Source organism: Narcine bancroftii, chromosome 6 (assembly GCF_036971445.1).
Source record: "Narcine bancroftii isolate sNarBan1 chromosome 6, sNarBan1.hap1, whole genome shotgun sequence".
NCBI lineage: Eukaryota > Metazoa > Chordata > Chondrichthyes > Torpediniformes > Narcinidae > Narcine > Narcine bancroftii.
The window spans coordinates 22,669,611-22,691,224 of record NC_091474.1 but is presented as its reverse complement, the minus strand read 5'-3'; the positions used below and the strand labels follow the sequence as shown (position 1 = coordinate 22,691,224).

Genomic DNA, 21,614 nt, shown 5'->3' with positions numbered 1-21,614 from the left:
CATTTCTGTTAAGGTCATCTCCATTTTATTTATTTTCTCTTCTGTGTTGTTTATTCTTTTTCTTAAATCCTTAAATTCCTGTGTTTGCCATTCTTTAAATGACTCCATGTATCCTTTAATAAGAGCAAGTATATCCTTTACCTTGCCTTTCTTTTCTTCTTCTATTTCACTGTACTCTTCCTCTTCTTCTTCTTCTTCCTCTGGGTTGGCCATCTGTTGTTTCTTTGTTGCCCTTTCCTTCTCTTCTTTCTTGTTTCTATTGTCTTCTGTGGTCTCTTCTTGCTGCAGGTGTTCTGCAGCTGTCGTTGCCGGCTGTGGAGATCGACTCCCCAGCTGGTCCCGCCTCCCGTCGGTGTGTTTTTTTTCATGCGCGGTTGCGCACTTTTACTCGGCTCAGCGAGCCATTTTTGTAGTCCATTATTTACCGACCTGAGGGAGCGGGTTTCTCTCTCCGCAGCGGGCCTCTTCGGACAGGTAAGGCCTTCACCTTTTTCCTCCTTTGTCTTCTCTTCCTCTCTTCTTACCGTTGCTTTCGATTTTTCTTTTTTTGTCGCCATCTTCTTTCCACCTTTATACTCACTTTTCTGTAACTTTTATTTCTGTGCCTTTGTGTTTTCCTTTGTTTTTCCCGACTTTTCTGGAGAGGGCTGGAGTTCACCGTCCGGCCACTACTCCATCACGTGACTCCTCCTGCCGATGGGCCTTTACTATGTGGTTCTATATTTTAAATGGTTTCCAAATGCTTCACAAGGCATATTTGAACAAAAAAGACTGAGCCAAGGTGGGAATTGTTAACCAGGGTTGACAGGTTTGGTGAAAGATGGAGATTCTGAAGAAGAGCAGATAGTTGGACTGGTCTTGGGAAGAATGTCCAGACCTTGGAGTTGGGCATTAGGGCCACGAGAAGTGGAGCAAAGGATGGAGGCATGGTAGTGAGGGATCTGGGTTGTAAGAGGCTCGAAATGATGGAATGCTGAGCTCTCCATGATTTGAAGAATGGAACCAAATGGTGAGATTAGAGGTCATGGATTTTACTGAATCTTTGGTATGAGCACCTGTTAAGAGGGCTTGGTAAGAAGTAATATTCCCACTTGAAATTGCTGTGCGTAGACCTATATTGGAAGGACACCAATAGTGATTTGAGAGGATTAGAAGGGGCTCGGGATCTGAAGCTTTTCTGATCGTATCAGATATTTGGATCTGGAACTCTGGTTGCCGGGGGTTTGAAACTGGAGTCTGTGTGGCTGTGGGAGCACTCGAGGCGAATCCACACACTCAGCATAATCCTGACTTTTTCTCTTGTTGTTAGGGCACTGGGCAATGCTCTTACAGTAGATATACAATTGAAGTATATATTTTTTGTATTTAGTACATGACAATAATAGGAACCTTGAATCCAGAAGGCCAGCCAGTGTTGTGCCTGCTGTTGAGGAGATGGTTGCGTGAGGTGCATCAACAACTTGAAGGGGAAGAGTCTGCTAGTTGGTACGCAGCCACTATATTCCTGACCAACCAAGCAGTGTTGGCGGATGGGTTATTGCTGCCCACTCCTCATTAGTAACTTAGCTGTGAGTGGTTTTGGGTTCCATCTGCTACTTCACATGAGTGACCATATCCTTGATAACTTTTCAACTGGAGACTAGTTTGTGGAATAAGCTTGGGGAAATGTTGGATGACTTTCACCATTGAATTTGGTGGATTGGAAGGATCGTATGCTACAAGATTTAAAGAAATTGAAAGCTGAGGGTTAGATTACTGACATGCAACATGTGATGAAGGCCAGCTGTTATTTATCAACCAAGAGGGCCTCTCCACCGTTGTTGTTCAAGGGCAGCTGAGTGGTGTAGTTTATCAGTCTTGGAGTAGCTGAAGCAATGAATTACTTAGGGTGACTTCTGTAAAAAGTGTACACAGAGGAGGCTTTTGATGGAGACAGAAATCTGTTGCAGAAATCTGCAGTGATGGTGATGCATTATGACATCCCACATTGTCGGCCCCACAGAAAACACTGGAGGTTCCAGACATAGGACCTTCAACATGACTTAAGCTATATCTCCTTAAGTTGAGATGCATATACTTCAGCCAGAGGTGCATCAAGGGGATTGTAGTCTTTTCCGCATGGAACTACAATACCCAGACTCAATGTTGTCACAGGGCAACAAAGCAGCAGATTTGTACAGTACAACTCTGATTATCTGAAATCCTCATTTATCAAAAAAAGTTTAAATTTTGGTTAAATGAGGATATCCAAAACAAATCATTTAGAGTCGAACTGACCAGGGACTTCGGGCTCCCAGGTAGGAGCGCAGAACTCGGTGGAGAGGTGTTGGTGATCGGCGGCGGCCAGCATATTTTTTTTGATCAAAATTAAACATAAATGCTTTAACAGCCTTTCCTTGATTGTTGTTTAAACAACATTGATTTGCTGTTGCTACTGGGCTGCCAGGTCCCGACCATTTCAGATAATTGGAATTGTACTGTACATAAGCATGAAGTTCAAGAAACAGGAAACTAAATCTTCAAAAATTGTATTCAAAACCATTTAAAAAAAAAAGTTGTCAACAAGGCTGCAGAAGGAACTTTGGCTGCTCAGATGTTGTGGTTGGAGTTCTGCCAAATCAGCACATGTTCTGAGTACAAGTAATTGGATACTTGTTGACAGGAGATATCATTCTAGTGCAAAGGACGTCACCAGAAATTATAACCGTTTCTGTGATCTGGGCAAGGAAGAGCAAAACAAAAGGAATAGCTGAAGAATGAACAAGCAAAACTTGCACTTTCAACCAATACAACAGTCCATGAGAAGAAGAATTTGTGGTGTTCAGGAAGGACATTCAGCCCATCTGGAGTCATTGTGCTAGAAATATACTGCACAGAAACTGCCTCTAGCCTGTGCATTTTTTTTTGTTGAACATACCCCATTCTCCCCAACCTGGTAATTTTAAAATTCAAATATTTATCAAAACATTTTTTTGAAAGTCCTATTGAATCTGCTTCCTTTGTCCTTTCAGATGAATTTCCAGATCGTAATGTTGCATTTTAAATAAAATCACCACTGTTTGTGTAATTCCTTTTCTTTAGTCACTCACCTTAAATTAATGGTCTTTCTTCCACTGAACATAAACCTATTTCCCTTATTTACTGTATGAAATTTATTCTCTTCTTGATTTGATTACAGCTATCAAATTCTATAATTTTCTTCTCCAAGAATGATCTACACTAGTGCACCCATGGACCACCTTCAGTGTGAACACCCTGAACGCCAGAGGAACTCAACTGGTCTTTTCGGCATCTACAGGTCCTATAGATGCTGTAAAGACCAGCAGAGTTCCTCCAGCATTTTGGTGTGTTTACTACACCTTCAGTGTACCACCTATAACAAGCTCACAGACCCACTTGTGGAGGGAGGGTGTGACTGGTGAGCCCAATCCCCTTGGTTTTTTTGTTTATGCTGGAAAGTCTTCAGAGAATTTTTTTTTTTGTAGTTTAATTTACAACCTTGTTTATGACAAGTAACTGCGGACTATCTGCAATGAACCAAGGGATCCATGCACTACAGAGTGAGATGCATTGATAGTATATAAATGCATTGGAGTTAGGTGAGGTAGGAACTAGAGGACAATGGCTAAAGGTGAAATGTTTAAATGGAACATTGGGGACAAGTTCCACGCGGTGTGGAGTGAGGTGCCAGCTGAAGTGGTGAATGCAGGCTTGATTTTGACATTTAAGAACAATTTGGATGGGAAGGGTATGGCCTGGGTGAAGGTAAATGGAACTAGGCAGAATGTTTGGTGCAGACTAGATGGGCTGAAGGGCCTGTTTCTGACATGAACTCTATAATGATTAGTTCTCTTGGTGAAGGAAAAGCAGTGGAGCAGGCAGAACACAAACAAGTTTAAGAAACTTGAAGGGACAGAGGTTCATGATGTGCATGAAGCCATTCTTATCCCCTCTCCTCTTTGGTTCTGGATTATTTTGTTCTCTCTACATCACCATTCTCACCATAGCAGATTCCAGCAACTAGCAGCCTTTGTCTTCTGATTTTCTCCCCCCCTTCTCAATAACTCTCCTTTCTCCACTTGATCCCTTTTTTCTCTTCTCTCCCCTCCCCCCCCCACTTGTTTGGCATCTGCCCTCCCGCTTTCTTTCCCCCCACCCCACCTGCCTGGTTCACCAATCCCACACAGGGCCCTTGTACCACCCTATCCTCTTTACACTGGCTTCTACATTTAACCAGTCTCAATAAAGAGTTTTAACATAACTTCAATGGTTTCTTCCCCCACCCCGATGCTGCTTGACCCATTCCATTCCTCTGGCAGATAGCCTCTAGAGGCAATGTTGAATACAGTGTACAGGCTATTCTTTAACTATAAAGATTACCATAGTCTTTGTTCCAGGCAGCCTGTGTTATAATTTACGATCTGTATTTTTTTTTAGGGGAAAAAAGCATTCTTGGCTAAAAACACATAGACTCATTATTATAAGCATAATTTCGGGGTGTCAGATATGATATGACATTGTCCCATTACAAGTCAGTATATTGCTGAACTTGACTGTGGTGTGCCATTTAACTAGGCAATGAGGATTCTTTTACCCCTAAGGCGAGTGTCATATTTACAAATGGCGACCGTGTGAATTTCTGAACCATTTAGGAAAAACCATGTTCATGGGGTATATAACTTTGAAAATTCATGGGTTGTTGCTTGGTTAAATATTACTAAAATTGTTTAATTTTCCGAAAGCATTCCAGTCCAGAGATACATCGCGGTAACGGGCCCACGTGGCCCAATTACACCCACGCAACCAATGAACTACTAGCCCCTGTTTGCCTTTGGTAGGTGGGAGGAAACTGAAACACACAGTCACAGGAAGAATGTACAAACTTACAGCACCAGATATGAACCTGGGTCACTGGTTCTCCAATTGTGCCCTGCTAAGCAGTACACTAACCTTGCGTCCCATTTCTTTTAAAAAGCATTTGGGCTGATGATATTGTGATGGTTGGATACCAGTTTAGATCACTGGTTAGTCAGTTTGCTTGCATATGTACGTAGTAACTGAGAATCCTGGGCTTTAAACATTAATAACATTGACTATGATGTCCAGGATTAAACTTCCTTTCCTCTGCTTTAAAGAGAAACATTCAGCCTGTCAACCTGCATCTGTGGAAAGAGAGAGTTAATATTTTAAGTGGAAGATTGTTTCCAGCATTTTCTGTTTTCATTACAGATTTTTGAATTATTTAAAAAAAAGTTTGACCTTGTGCAAACCTATCCCTTTGCCCATCCATCTGCACTGAAATGATGAAACACCGTAAAATAAGCCAATAATTGTAACTTGAGAATGAGATCTGGAGTCAGATGCACATAGTTGGAGGTATTTCTGATCATTATTAGCTGAACATTTTGATTCAAAATAATAACCTGAACTGGTAAACACATCCAATATTTATGCACAGTTTTAAAGTATCTGCACAGTTGCACAGTGAGCAGTGGGTAGGGTTGGTATTTACTAACCATTACTAGTCGCCTTCAGACATCTGTTGTCGACGTAGTGAAGGGACTCCCACGGTGTTGTGCATTAGAGAGACTCAGAACTAGGACCCCAAAGAAACAGCAGTTTAATTCCTGTGGTATGCGACTTGGAGAACTTGCGAACAGTGGCATGCCCAGATGTGTTAGTGATCGTTGGTTTGGGAAATGCTGTCCAGAATGTGTTTTCCTTGTACGATTTGGGTTTTGTAGTTAAAGGCTCAGTTATAGCCAAGTGAAGATTATTTTCACTCACGCTTGAAACCCATAGATCAAGAAGATGTGAAGTGACAACTTCAACTTCTGCCCTGGAGGTCATGTCTGTTCCCTTCTGCATTCCCAGGAACATATTAGGATCCCATAGAACAGTTTTAGTTCAAAGATCAGATTTGCTGTCAGAGTACATACATAACAACACATACTACCCTGAGATTTTCCCCCTTGTGGGCGAGGCAGAATTCTCACATTGGCAGTGCAAGAAAAACTACTCAACATGTACAACAAAAAAGATGTAAACAAACTGAAATACGAAGATAAAAATAATCAATAAAGTACAAAAGGAAGATTGAGTTTGTTGTTGAGGAGTCCTGTGGTGGAGTCCTGTGGAAGATTGAGTTTGTTGTTGAGGAGTCCTGTGGTGGAGGAATGGCAGCTGTTCCTGAACCTGGTGGTGAGGCTTGTGGCACCTGTACCTCTGCTGCTCTCTGATGGTACCGTTCCCTGTAAATATTCTCTATGGTGGGCAGGGTTTTTCCTGTGATGACCTATCCACTGTCTTTTGCAGGGCTTTACGCACAAGGTGATTCCAGACCAATGTTGCAGCCAATCAGCACACTCTCCACCATACTGCTGCGGAAATTTGCCAGGGTTTCTGATGCCATACCAAACCACTACAAACTCTTGAGGAACTGCTTTCTTCATGATGCCATTAGTGTGTGGGGTCCAGGAAAGATCCTCTAAGATAGCGACTCCCAAGAAGTTAAATTTACTCACCTCCCCCAATGATCACGGGATCGTACACCTCTAGTTTTCCCTTCCTGAAATCACCATTTGGCCAACTTTTCAATCTCTCTCCTGTATGCTGAATCATCGCCTTATTCATTAAGAAACAAGAGCATTGAAGTTCTCTCTAGCCAATAATTAATCCCTCAATCAGCAGTGAAGAAAGGAATTAGCTGTCATCAATTACCTCTATGTGAGAGCCTGCTGTGAAGGTTCCAAAGTGGCTTGTAAGCTTGTAAGCCATGTTATGAAAAGTAAATGCAATTTTGTGGTGGGGGGGAACCACGTTGTATATTAAAAAGATCTAGAGTTGAGGGAGGCCGAATCTCACCTAAATCTATGTTTGGAGCCAGAATACAAGTGAATAAATTAAACCTATTGTTTTGAGGTTGCATCAATAGTAAATTGGCCTTTAAATAAGTGTGAGATCTTTAGTAGAGATCTTGGATTACCGCCTGCAAGGTTGCAGTGATCCAGGCGGATATGAAAAACCCTCCAGACTTTCTGGAAGGAATGAAATTCCATGAGCTGCCACCTTTATTAAGCATTTGATGGCATGGTGAGAGCAATGCTCTCCCAGTGGCAGTGACTAGAGTTCAAATCTGGCACTGTCTGTAAGGAGTTTGTACATTCTCCCTGTGTCTGCATGGGTTTTCCCCAGGGGTTCCAGTTTCATCTCACCTTTCAAAACGTACTGGGGGTTGTAGGTCAATTGGGTGGCACAGGCTCATGCCAAAAAAAAAGTTGTACTTAGATGGTTTGCTGCCATCCCTTCTTCATAACGGCTGTAATATTTACCTTGTCTGCATTTTATTATTTCTGAATTTGTTTTTACAGCTCTCTGAATGGTTTCCTGTTGTAAAACATCCCAGAGAGGTGAACAGTGTGAAGCAGGGTATGCCAAGTTAAGCACAATCTGCAGGGGGAGCTTGGGTAAAGCAGTTTCAGTGGGAGAAGGCTTCCCTCCTTCCCTTAGTTCCTCCAGCAGATTATGTTTAACTTTGGATTTCAGCAGGCTGTTGTCTCTAGGACCAGCCAAGGTTCTTCAAGCTACAAAGAAGAGTTGATCATGTAATCTTCCACCATTTTAAAAAATGATCTCTCTCCTCTGTTACTTTTCACATAAATAAAAGGAAATCTGGAACAGAAACAGTGGGATTACATTACATGCAGTTGCAGAAATAAACATTTAACTTCAGACACCAGCCTGTTGGTTTTGACATTATCAGCAAAAAGAGATTGTAAAGCTGGTCTTATTTTTGAATTTTGCTAGCACCACTAATCTAATGCTTATACATTTAAACCGTCACCCAGGTGAATGTAATAGATCCCACCATCTTTGGATGTCTAACCAGTGTCTTGTCCTTTATCTCTCATCACAGACCTTCTGGCCACTACTAGATTGTCTGTGAGATCCTGCTGAGCACAGATTAGTTACTATGTTTTCCACAGTACAAGAAATTATTATAGTGCAAAGATTGGCGACATCCCATAGTGTGGTAAATCTGCCACCCCGACCTTGTTTCTCCTGCCTGTGCCTCCAGACCAGCCATTCTCATCCTTTTATTTTTAAAGCTATGGTCCCCTTAGGACTCTGCTCAAAGAAAAGTCACCAGCGGCTATACTTTGTGTGGAGTTTGAGGTAAGTCACCGAAGACTCTCAAAATTCTACAGGTGGAAAGCATTCTGGCTGGTTTTGTCACTGTCTGGTATGGAGTTGCCAATGCTCAGGACAAGAAAAAGCTCGAGGCTTATTAACTCAGCCTGTGACATCATGAGCACCAGTCTTCACTCTATCGAGGTCACCTACAAGAGGAGGCGTCTTAAGAAAGCAGCTTTGGGAGGAACCACGTGATGGAGTAGTGGCCGGTAGGGTAATACCAGCCCTCTCCAGAAAAGAAGAAAAAAAGTGAAGACAAAAGTTCAATAAATACAAAATATAAGAAATAAAATATAAAGTTGCAGAGAAAAGAAAGAAAATGGCACCCAAGTAGGAAAAAGTAAAAACGGGAAATTTAAAAAAACGCCGAAGAAAGGAGAAGGCCTTACCTGCACGAAGAAACAGGGAGCTGAGATGGAGAAGAGCGCCCGATCTCAGAGGTTGATGATGGCCCCGTGGAATCGCGACCCCCCCCCACCCCGACTGCAAAAATGGCTCTCTGAGCCAAACAAAAGTGCACAACCACGCATGCGCGAACTAAGAAGGAAAACATTGGCGGGAGGGGGCTCAGCCGAGGAGCGGGCAACGACAGCGCGGCCAGCTGAGGGATGCCTGACACCAGGGCTCTCAGCTGAAAGAAGAGCAGCAGTAGGAGGCTCAGATGAGCAGTTCAGAAGAAGAGGACCAACAGCAAGAAAGAGGCCAAGCAAGAAGAGGCCCGACAAAGTGAGACAAACAACTCATCAGGAAAGTCAGAAGAGACACAGATACAAAGAGAAGACACAAAAGAAGAGGAAGAAGACCAAGATCTTCACAGAGAAATAGAAGGTAAAACAGATGGACAGAATAAAGATAGCTTTTTTCAAGAAGAAATGAGAGCATTAGAAGAATGGTTGTCATTAGAATTTAGTGCAATTAAAAGAAAAATGAAAAGAACAGAAGATAAAATGCAAAGATTAGAGCTGGTCATGACTGAAATAGGGAAAAGAGTAGAAAATGTGAAGAATGAGAAATGGCTGTAGAAATGGAAGAAAAAGACAAGAAGAAAATTGGAAGAAAGTGATTAAAGTCACAAGAGTTGTTAGCTCAGAAAATTGATATGTTGGAAAATTATAGTAGGCGAAACAACTTAAAAATAGTGGGCCTAAGGGAAGATGAAGAAGGCACAGATATGAAGGAATTTATAAAAGAATGGATCCCAAAGGTTCTGGGAATGACAGAAATGCAGGAAGGAAGGGAAATAGAAAGGGCACACAGAACACTCGCTCCGAAACCACAGATACATCAAAAACCAAGATCCATCTTAGTAAAATTTTTGAGATATACGACAAGATAAAAAATACTGGAGTGGGCAAAGAATAAAATTAGAGAAGACAATAAACCATTGGAATACAAGGGTCAAAAAATATTTTTTACCCAGACATAAGTTTTGAATTCTTAAAGAAGAAGAAGGAGTTTAATACAGCAAAATCACTCCTATGGAAAAAAGGTTATAAATTTATGTTAAGACATCCAGCTGTGCTTAAAATATTTATCCCTGGGGAGCAAAACAGACTGTTCTCAGATCCGGAGAAAGCACAAGAATTTGCAGAACGCTTGCAGGACAGCAGGAGAGATGAAGAGATGTAACAAGAATGAAGAATGGCGATAAAATATATATAAAGATGTAAAAACAATGTATAAGTAAAGAACTAAAGAAGGGAAGAAAGGAAATAAGGGGGAAAAAAGGGAGAACTTTGTTATATGTGTTTTTAAAAAAAAAGCACTTTCTGGGGTGGGAGGGAAGAGAATAACCGTCACTGCGAAATCAGTTGACGGTTGCGAGCAGGTTTGCAATCCAAATGGAAAGGGGAGTTGTGGTTGCCCGGCAAGGGATAAGGGGCAACTCAGAGAGGGGAGGGATATTTGGGGTTATTGGATGTGAGAGTTGTTAGAGTATTTTATGTTTTAAATGTGTTGTCATTCCTTGAGTTTACAAAAGGAAAACAGAGATGAAAATGGGGAAAAGGTGGTGGTGAGGAAGCGGAAATGAGGTGTAAACAGGATATGAGACGGCCATGTTGAACTATATGAATGACTATAAACATTAATGGAATACATTACCAAATTAAATAGCATTTGTGCAGGAAACACATCTAACTGAAGTGGAAAATAAATTAAAGAGAGACTGGGTAGGGGATGAAGCGGCTGCATCATATAATTCAAAAGCGAGAGGTGTAGCTATTTTAATTAATAAAAATGTACCAATCAAAAGAGAGGAAGAAATAATAGATCCATCAGGGAGGTATGTAATGATAAAGTGTCATATATTCAGAATTTTGGAATTTCCTCAATATATATGCACCTAATTAAGAGGATCAAAAGTTTATGCAAGATATTTTTTTGAAGATCATAGATACACAAGGAAATGTATTGATAGGAGGGGATTTTAATCTTAATTTGGATCCAATGTTGGATAAAACTGGACAAAAGACTAGCAAAAAGAATAAAGTGGCCAAATTTATGGTTAAATCAATGCAGGAAATGAAACTTATGGATATATGGAGGAGGCTGCACCCAAGAGAGAAGGAATACTCATATTATTCGAGTAGGCATAAAACATACTCAAGGATTGATATGTTTTTGTGGTCGGCCCATATTCAAGGGAGAGTTAGGAAAACTGAATATAAAGCTAGTTTGCTATCAGATCATTCACCCCTGTTATTAGCAATAGAACTGGAGGACATCCCACCAAGAACATATAGATGGAGGTTAAACTCCATGTTACTTAAAAGGCATGAATTTAGAGAGTTTATTGAATGCCAAATTAAAACATATTTTGAAATTAATACGGAATCAGTGAAAGACAAGTTTATATTATGGGACGCAATGAAAGCCTTCATTAGACGGCAGATAATAAGTTATGTAACTAAGATGAAAAAGGACTACAATCGAGAAATAGAGCAGTTGGAAAAGGAGATAGTAGATACAGAAAAAGAACTAGTAAAAAAGGATGATATAACAAAAAGGAGAGAATTGGCAGACAAAGAAATAAAATACAAAACATTACAAACGTATAAGGTGAAGAACATAATGAAAATAAAGCAGAAGTATTATGAACTAGGAGAGAAACCATAAAATATTAGCCTGGCAACTTAAAACAGAACAAGCTAAAAGAACTGTATTGGCATCAAGGAAAAAGAACAAACAAATTACATATAATCCAATGGAGATTAATGAGAACTTTAAGGAATTTTATGAACAATTATACCAAACTGAGAACAAGGAGAAAGATGATAAAGTAGAAGAGATTTTAACTAAAATTGAACTGCCGAAATTGCAAGAAGAGGAGCAAAACAAACTGACAAAACCATTTGAAATAATGGAAGTACAGGATATATTAAAAATGCTGCCAAACAATAAGACGCCTAGAGAGGATGGATTCCCAATAGAATTTTATAAAACATTTAAAAAGATTAATTCCTCCTCTCCTGGAAGTAATGAACCAGATAGAAGAAACACAAAACTTGCCAGACTCATGTAAGACAGCAATAATTACAGTAATACCAAAGACGGGGAAGGATCCATTAACACCAGCATCACATAGACCAATATCTCTACTTAACTCAGATTATAAGATAATAGCGAAATTATTAGTATACAGATTGGCCGATTGTGTACCAAAAATAGTAAAACAAGATCAAACTGGATTTTTAAGAAAAGACGAACAGCGGATAATGTCTGTAAATTTATTAATCTAATTCATGCAGTTCAAAAATAAGAAATAAGAAGCCAACAGTGGTTGTTGCTTTAGATGCAGAGTAGAATGGAATTATTTATTCAAAGTATTACGGAGGTTCAATCTACCAGAAAAATATATTAATTGGATTAAAGCATTATATAATGGACCATTGGTGAAGGTAACAGTAAATGGATATATATCAAACGAATTTAAATTAAGTAGGTCAACTAGGCAGGGATGTCCATTATCCCCCTCACTGGTTGCTTTAGCAATAGAACCATTTGCAGAACTGATAAGAACAGAAAATAAAATTAAAGGGATAAAAATAAAGGAGAAGAAGTATAAAATCAGCTTATTTGCAGATGACATCATAGTATACCTAACAGAACCAGAAATATCAATAAAAGAATTACATAAGAAATTGAAGGAGTATGGAGAAATATCGGAGTACAGGATCCACGCAAATTATACAGAATTTAAAAAAGAATCACCATTTAAATGGCAAACACAAGCAATCCGATACCTAGGTATTAGGTTAGATAATAACTTAAGCCACCTGTACAAATTAAATTATCAGCCACAAATAAAGAAATTGCAGGAAGACTTAGAACATTGGAAAGAATTGCGACTAACATTGATAGGGAGGGTAAATTGCATTAAAATGAATGTCTTCCCAAGGATACAATACTTATTTCAATCACTACCAATTCCCTTAACAGAGAAATTCTTTAATGAACTAAAGAGAATAATAAGGAAATTCTTGTGGAAAGGGGGGGAAACTGAGGATAGCGTTAGATAAATTAACAGAGAGGTACAACCAAGGTGGGTTGCAGTTACCAAACTTTAAAAATTATTATGGAGCTGCACAATTAAGGTATTTATCAGATTTTTACCAGACTGGACTCAGATAGAACTAGATAAAATAGGGGTGAAGGTACCGGAACTTATACTTTATAAGTGGGATGAAAAGCTGGTGCAATATAAAAGCTTACCAGTATTGCATCATTTACTCAATATATGGAAGAAAATTCACTTAGAAAGGAAAAAAACAAATTACCAAATACCAAAATTACTATTGATGCAAAATCAATAGATAATCTTTCCTTCAGAAAATGGGAGAGAAAAGGAATTAAAAGAATAGAAAATTGCTTTTTGGGAAATAATTTATTATCATTTGAACAGCTGAAGTACAAATATGGAATAACTCATGGTACAATATTTGCATATCATCAACTGAAAGCTAATTTAAAGGATAAATTGGGAACCAGACTGAGATTACCAGAAGGAAGCAGCTTTGAATATGTGATTACAGACACAATGATAATTAAAAGATTTATAACAAACATGTACGTTAAGCTCCAAGATAAGGTAAAGGATGAAATAAGCTATAAACCCAAACAAAAGTTGGCAAAGGATAAAAAATGAAGATAAAAAATGAAGTATGGGAAAAGTTATGTTCTGGAACTATGAAGAATATAATAAACACAAGGTTACGTATGATTCAGTATAATTGGTTACACAGGTTATATATCATGCCCCAAAAGTTAAAAAAATTGGATCCAACATTATCAGATAGATGTTTTCGCTGTAAGAAGGAAACGAGAACAACAGTACATGCAATTTGGGCATGTGAGAAAGTGAATATGTTTTGGGAAGATCTAAATCAGATATTAAATAAAATCACAAAAAACCACATACCAAAAAATCCAGAGATCTTTCTTCTAAGTAATATAAGAAGCAAGGAATTAGGCCTCAAACTGGATGAAGCGCAAAAAAGATTTATTATGATAGCCTTCGGAGTAGCAAAAAAATGTATAATGTCAACTTGGAAAAATCGAAGAGAGCCTGAGAATACAGCAATGGTACATGGAAATGAATAAATGTATTCCATTGAAAAAAATAACATATAATTTAAAAAATAAAGTCACATTATTTGAACAAATTTGGGAACCGTACATGGAACATAACAGAGAGGGCTTGCCTCAGAGCTCCACCCCCTAAAATGATAAGAAAACAAAACGACTTGATCCAGTGTGTAAAAGTAGATGACACTTTTTCTTGTCTATTTTCATTGTGTGAAGACATTGTTTAATGGTTTTATTGTATTGTATATGTTGGTTTGAAGGGGGGTGGGAAGGTATGGGGAAAGAAAGGGAGAAAATGCCACTGTGTATATTTAATGAGAAACGTTTGTATATATTTTGGCTGATATGGTTCAGTGTGAAAAATAAAAAAATTATATGTAAAAGTTTTTTTTTTAAAAAAAAAGAAAGCAGACTTTATCCTCAAGGACCCCACCACCCAGGCCGTGGCCTCTTCACTCTGTCTCCATCTGGGCGGGGGGGGGGTAGAGTGGTACTGGAGCCAGAAGACGAGCGCTGAACAGCACAAGGTCAGCTTCTTCCCCTCCGCCATCAGATTCCTGAGAGAACGATGAACCTTGCTTTGATTTGCACTATTTATTTATTTGGTAAGGTGGTTTAAATGCAGTAAATGTTTGCACTGTGATGCTGAGCAAAACAATGAATTTTGTAACAGGTTTATGACAATAAATTCCCTGTGAAGCAGTCACATTTTGGTTTCTTACATAATTCTCTCCTACCGACTACACAAAAGCATAAGAAATTGTTACTTGCGGTGAAAAGAAAACTTGGTTTTCACTTAAATGTGTTGTGTCCACAGGGCTGCTGTTGAGAATAGCTGATCTAGACCAGCATGGCACTGTGACAAATGCAAAGGCATGTGAAACACAAACCGGCTCATCACTACTTCAAACGGAGGGTCTGACTCCTCTTCTGACTGCGGGTGGTTTCTCTGGAGCCTGAGAAATCCTGAATGCTCTTTGTAATGCACGATGAAAGTACCAAAGACTTGTTGATCCAAACCAAGGCTTTTATTAACTAAAAGACTGGAGCATATCCCAAGTAGGTCGACCAGTCCAGAATGGCCTGGTCTGGCTAGGAGCAATCTTTTAAGACCTGCCAGTAGGTGTGGCTAAACTCTCAGGCAATCACAGTCATCCTACACTACCATCTGTACATATACACATTGGTGATAGAATCTGTACTATCACACTCTTCAAAGACAGTCTCCAATCAATCCCCTCAACATTTCTCCGAGCAAACCTAAGGGAAAATGAGGGGAACCTTAGAAAATACCATTTCTTTTGACCGTGATTACAAGAACGGGAGAAACAGGAGCAGGAGTCAGCCAACTGGCCCATCGAGCCTGCTTTGCCATTCAATTAGATCACGGCTGATCTGGCCATGGACTCCACTCCTACTTCCCTCAATTCCCCATCCCTGCAAAAATCTGTGCCTTAAACACATGTAATGAGGCAGCTTCTGTTGCTTGATTGGCAGAGCATTCCACACCTTGCCTTATTAGTTGTAAATAAACCGAATGATAATTGAAATGTCTGTGTGGTCAGCTGTTTGAAGGGTATGCACGAGAGTTAGTGATCCTACATCATTAACAGTAGACCCAAAACGTTGATGCTTCTCTCTCTACAGATGCTGCCCAAATTCCTGAGTGTTGTACCATTTTTGTTTATCATTGAAGACTCTTAAGGTGCATCAGTGCAAAATGAAATTATCGTGGTCACTACCCACCTTTTTTCCTTTAAAGGTTAAAGGTTGTCTCCTCTTCCACAGGCGCAGACTCCAGCTGAACCCCAACCAAGCCTTCTTTCTGCTGGTGAACCAAAGGAGCATGGTCAGTGTCTCAACCTCCATTTCAGAGATCTACGAACAGGAGAAGGATGAGGATGGCTTCCTTTACATGGTGTACGCCTCTCAGGAAACCTTTGGATGCTGAGGAAGAAGAGCAGCAGATTCACGGCAAGGATCCCTGCAATTTGTTAACTGGCCGAGGAAGAGAGGATTTCTGTGTTTTTTTTTAAAAAAAAACAAAAAAAAGCAAAACATCAGGATTTCCATCCTGCATTCTGTCACTCTCAATTACTAAAGTTGCATAGTGTACTGGGATCATGTAAAACATTGAACAGCCTTCTCTCACATGTATATGAATGGCAATTGTTTTTTTTGCTAATTATTGGTCTTCATTTTTCTTAGTTTTTTTTCCCCCTTTTTTTAATAATTAAAAAAACAAATATGATTAATGCATGGTCCAACTGCCCCAGTGGTGAGGATTCTCAAGACCGCATGTTTATTGATATCAAGTTATAAAGTGGTCTTGAGTGGAGACAGAGGGCGAGAGATATATATACATATTTAAGAAAAGTTCCAATGGCTTCAGGACCGATTCAAAGTGCACGTTGAATATGGGTGCTTACAGGTGGGGGGGAGGAAGTGGGGGGGTGGGAGGCAACTTGGGGCTGCCTATGCTCTTTCCTGGTTTTCACAATCAGCTATTTCATGTAGAATTGGCTTTTAATGCACTTTATAAACAGCACGAGTTTTCAGGAGGACCCAGCTATTGTCATATTGTAGCATAAACCTAGTCGGTTTTGTAACGTAGGCGATCAACTCCTGTTTGTGACACGACTATTATTCTTTACTCTGAGTATTGCCTCTGATTGCATTGGGTATTTTTTAAATGTTGTCACGGTGCCTGTTAATGTGTGTGATAAAAAGGAAATGGCATTCATGGAAATTCTCATATTTGTTGATTTTTATTTCTCCTTTTGGAACAAAATGACAGTTTACAAAAAGAAATACAAAGATTTTGATTTAAACAACCCCTTGTCTCCTTAATCCATTCTGTACTGAAAATGTAGGTGGTTTTCACAAGGAAGGGCCAAATAAACTTTGAGCAGTGGGGGGAAGTCATAGATGAAGAAAAGGTTGAAAATGGCTGGTGTAGAGGAACAGAGGGATATTGGGATACAGCTTCACCAATCCCTCAAGGTTGTCACACATGTTGAAAGGGTGGTTAAGAAGGTGTACTGGTCTTCATTGCATTCAAGAGCCATGTCTTAATGCTGCAGCTGTATAAAATTCTAGTTAGATCACACTTGGAGCATTCTGTTCAGTTCTGGCCACCTCCAACCTTCATATCGTCTGAATACTTACCCATCCTTCCACTTGATCAAGGTCATTTACAAAAATTACAAAGAGCAAGGCTCCCAGAACAGACCCTTGTGGAACCCCACTAGTCACTGACCTCCAGGCAGAATACATTCCCTCCTGTACTATGTTCTACTTGGTAGATGGCACACACTACAGGCAAAATGGGGCAATGCTGGAAGGAGCAAGTGTGGCTAGGATACCAACCAAATGGCCTGCTTTAACCTATGGGATGCTGCACGACCCGAGTTTCTCCAGCATGTTTGTGTATCAACCTCAGCATATGCAGACTTGCTTATTTAACAACTTCAGCACTAATCTTCCCACATCAGCCCATGCCTGAATTCTGTCTTGAACTTGTGGGATGCTGGCATCACTGGCTGAGGATTTATGTACAAAATGGAACACGACACAATGAGCAGCGAGCCTTCCCATGTCTGACCTTACGACGCAGCAGAGATTGTTGATGAATTAGCTGAAGAGCCTGGTCTTGGACCCTGCCTTGACGAACATTTGCAGAGATGCTGGGATGATCACTGTGAAGATTAAATTAAAATATTGTTACGAGCCCAGAGGACCCAAAAAAACCCAGCAGCAATAGAAATTCACCAAGACAAATGGTTACTTAAACAAAAGTTACTTTTAATTTTCTTTAAACATGAAAACAGGATCAACTTTAACTTATTAATATTAACTTAACCCCCTTCTAATTCTAAGTGCACGCGTATGTAATGTGTATATAAGTTCAGAAACGTTCTTTGATTCATAGTCCAATCTCATTTCTCACTCCTCCAAGTTCACTGGTATCAGGCAATTTTTATACTGTGCACTGAATTTAAACATTTATGAATCTTCACCAGGCTTTGGTGCTTGAAAAGTAAATGGTTACCACTCAGGAAGGTTCTTGTCAATTTTCAGATAGAGATTTGTTGCTCATTCCTTCAGATCAACCACGTCAGTGTCTTGCCGAAGAAACTTGCCCCATCAGGGTTTTCCAAATGATAACCTCTTTCTTTCTGGTCACCACAGAGTTCCTTTTTGTTTCCCTTATTTTGTGAAACATTATGCAGCCAACTATCTCCTCCTGTATGGACCACAAGGGCTTTGACCAGGCTGAACCAAGAACTCACAATCCATCTTCAAAATGGGGGTTTTCCACAAACTTGCCAGCTTGTCATGTTCCAGTCCCAGCTACTGCTGAACTGTAGAAATGAATTTTTTTTCTCTCTCTCACACTCAGAGAAAACCACATAGACTCTTAGAACAGCCAACTGCACTCAGACTGTGGCTCTGGACCTAATCTGAGTTTGTTCATTCTGTTGCTTTCCAAAACAATAGCCCATTACTCCACAGCATGTCCAATTAACACCTACTTGTGAAGTCCTTATAGGCATCCTTCAAAGTTTCTGCAGAGGCATCTGGAGCCTGGACTGTCTGGCTTGAGCAGAGCTCCAGCATTTTAAATACTGTTTTGAAGTGTTTGTAGGTGACCTACACTTAAAAAAAACCTGCCACAATTTATCTCCTTTAAAACATAAAATACAACAATCTGTCACAATATAGTGTGGTTCTTCTTTCTTTGGCTTGGCTTCGCGGACGAAGATTTATGGAGGGGGTAAAAAGTCCACGTCAGCTGCAGGCTCGTTTGTGGCTGACCAGTCCGATGCGGGACAGGCAGACACGATTGCAGCGGTTGCAAGGGAAAATTGGTTGGTTGGGGTTGGGTGTTGGGTTTTTCCTCCTTTGCCTTTTGTCAGTGAGGTGGGCTCTGCGGTCTTCTTCAAAGGAGGCTGCTGCCCGCCAAACTGTGAGGCGCCAAGATGCACGGTTTGAGGCGTTATCAGCCCACTGGCGGTGGTCAATGTGGCAGGCACCAAGAGATTTCTTTAGGCAGTCCTTGTACCTTTTCTTTGGTGCACCTCTGTCACGGTGGCCAGTGGAGAGCTCGCCATATAATACGATCTTGGGAAGGCGATGGTCCTCCATTCTGGAGACGTGACCCATCCAGCGCAGCTGGATCTTCAGCAGCGTGGACTCGATGCTGTCGACCTCTGCCATCTCGAGTACCTCGACGTTAGGGGTGTGAGCGCTCCAATGGATGTTGAGGATGGAGCGGAGACAACGCTGGTGGAAGCGTTCTAGGAGCCGTAGGTGGTGCCGGTAGAGGACCCATGATTCGGAGCCGAACAGGAGTGTGGGTATGACAACGGCTCTGTATACGCTTATCTTTGTGAGGTTTTTCAGTTGGTTGTTTTTCCAGACTCTTTTGTGTAGTCTTCCAAAGGCGCTATTTGCCTTGGCGAGTCTGTTGTCTATCTCATTGTCGATCCTTGCATCTGATGAAATGGTGCAGCCGAGATAGGTAAACTGGTTGACCGTTTTGAGTTTTGTGTGCCCGATGGAGATGTGGGGGGGCTGTAGTGTGGTACGCAGTAGTTAAATGGAAGAGTTGGGAATGTCACGTCACAACTGCTTAAGGAGGGAGTGAAACTGAATTAGGAATACAGCATGCAGTTCTGGTTGTCTAGCTATGGGAAGGATGCTGTTCCTGGTGGGTTAAATACCTTTCATCCTCAGTTGGATGAAATAAAATGTTATGACACCAAGGAAAGCTCCCTGTCCCCACCAAAACAACAGGCACTCTGCAGAGCTGCAGTTGAGGTGAGGAAGATCCTATCCAGGAACCCATGCAAAGCAGCAGGATCAGACCGGGTTGGGTGCTGAAGGATGTGTGGTCCAGCTGACAGAGGTCCTAATGGACATCTTCAACATCTCAGTAGAGCACTCCACTGTTCCTGCAGGATTCAAGGGAGTCACCATCATCCATTTCCCAAGAGAGTGACAGTAGCTGGATTAAATTACTACCATCCAGTGGCACTGACCTCATCCATGATGAAGTGATTTGAATGACTGGTAATGGAATGCATCAAATCACACCTTCTAGTGGCATTGGACCTGTTCCAGTTTGCCTCCTGTCCAAACTGGCCCACAGATGATACTGTATCCTTGTCCCTCCACTCTGATCTGACCCACCTGAAGAACAATGCCCCTTATGCCAGGCTGTCGTTCGTTAACTTCAGCTTGTGGTATCCAACATGATCATTAGAGGGTGGTGATTAAATGTCCTTGCTGGAACTCAACAATCCTCTCTGCAACTGGATTCTGACCACTGTCAGTCCACGTTGGCAGCAAATCCTCAAGACCAATTTTAATGAGCATTGACACACTCCAAGGCTGTGTGCTTAGCCTGCTACATTTCATGTTGCGGACTCACAGCTGTCAGATTCACTTTGTTAGAAATTAAAGTACCTTTAAAGAAATTGCTCGAGACAAAAATTGAGAACAAAGAACATTTATTACTACAACAATGCAAAGTTGGGTGCTTCCCCTTACCCTGGGAATACACACATATACTGGGGCTCACCCAACTTTTATACAGTTGATTTCAGTATAGGAATACCCTCCCCCTTACATTCTTCTGCCTCCTGCTGGAGAGGTTTGGCATTAGGCAATCCTGCCTGCCTACGTGCAATTTCAGAATACTTGGAGGACCAGGGGGGGTATCCTGTCGGTGTCCCTTCATGTTATTGTCCTTATTCACACCTTCCTGATTCTCAGGGCTACAGTCTCTTGATATGCAGAGTTGGCTCATCCTGTCTAGGGTTGGCTAATTTAATATGTATAAATCTGTGTAAGGTTAGCTAATTAGATATGTAGGACTTGGTACTTCTGTCCAGGGCTAGGAGACCCTTATCTGATCCAGACTACCTCAACTTCCTACATTCTATTGTTCCTTACCACTCCTTATCTTAGTCTTATGGTCTTGTCACAAAGACTAGAAGATTCTTATGTTAATCGTGCTGACTCTGCTTTCCTGCATCCTAATCCCCAAGTTCATCCTGTTTGTACTGGTTACAGCCATTTACTGATGAACTTTAGTTTCTTCCATGTTCATAATTTTAGATCAATTTTCCCATCTCTCACAACTTCATGCAGAATCATCAGTTTTGTGGATGATACAAGAGTAGTTGGCCTCTTTGGCAACCAGAAGCAGGCTCAAAGAGAGGAGGTTGTAAGATTAATCAAATGGTGTGAGAAATATAACTGGAGAGTTTCAGCTCTTTAGGCTCTTTTATAGATTCTCTGTCTTTAAATCGCTTCTATTACCTCCATAAATGGTCCAAAGGCAGATTGACTGAACATGCTCCATCTTCCATTTGCCCAGGAGGGTAGACTCAGAGGTGGAGCAAGGTCGCTCCACCTCCTTCATAAAAGGAATGTGGCTCCAAAGTGATGACGCCAAGAGCCCGCGACGCAGGAGCACAAATTTTAATCAAAAACGTTGCAGAAGATCTGCCCGAGTCCTAGGACTGCTTGCACAGATCTCCACTAGCACTCATACCTGTTGCTCAGTCGCCATTTTCGATATAGGTTGCTTTCCCTTTTCGGCGCATAGGTTTGACGTCACGGTGGCAGGCAGCACTACCGCACTTCTCGCCCCGTCTGCGTCAGCTTCAGAAGCTGGCTGGCGATTCAGTCCCTGCATAAAAGCACCACACGATCTGCGTTTTCGGATGTCAGCATAAAAAGTAAATTCGCCTTTTTAAAAAAAATACTTGAGCAGGCAATTACACACCTTTTACGTATAAAAACCCCTAATGTCTCCCACTGAT

The 21,614-nt window shown here is 40.8% G+C and overlaps 1 protein-coding gene across 1 annotated transcript in view; it reads left to right on the top strand.

Moving 5' to 3' along the window:
- Positions 1 to 16,613, top strand: part of LOC138735808 (microtubule-associated proteins 1A/1B light chain 3A) — a 43,514-nt gene extending 26,901 nt beyond the window's left edge. The window contains exon 4 of the mRNA XM_069884261.1: positions 15,568 to 16,613. Within this exon, the coding sequence (XP_069740362.1) occupies positions 15,568 to 15,730 (163 nt within the window). The 3' untranslated portion in view covers positions 15,731 to 16,613. The remainder of the gene's footprint in view (positions 1 to 15,567) is intronic.
- The last annotated feature ends 5,001 nt before the right edge of the window (positions 16,614 to 21,614 follow it).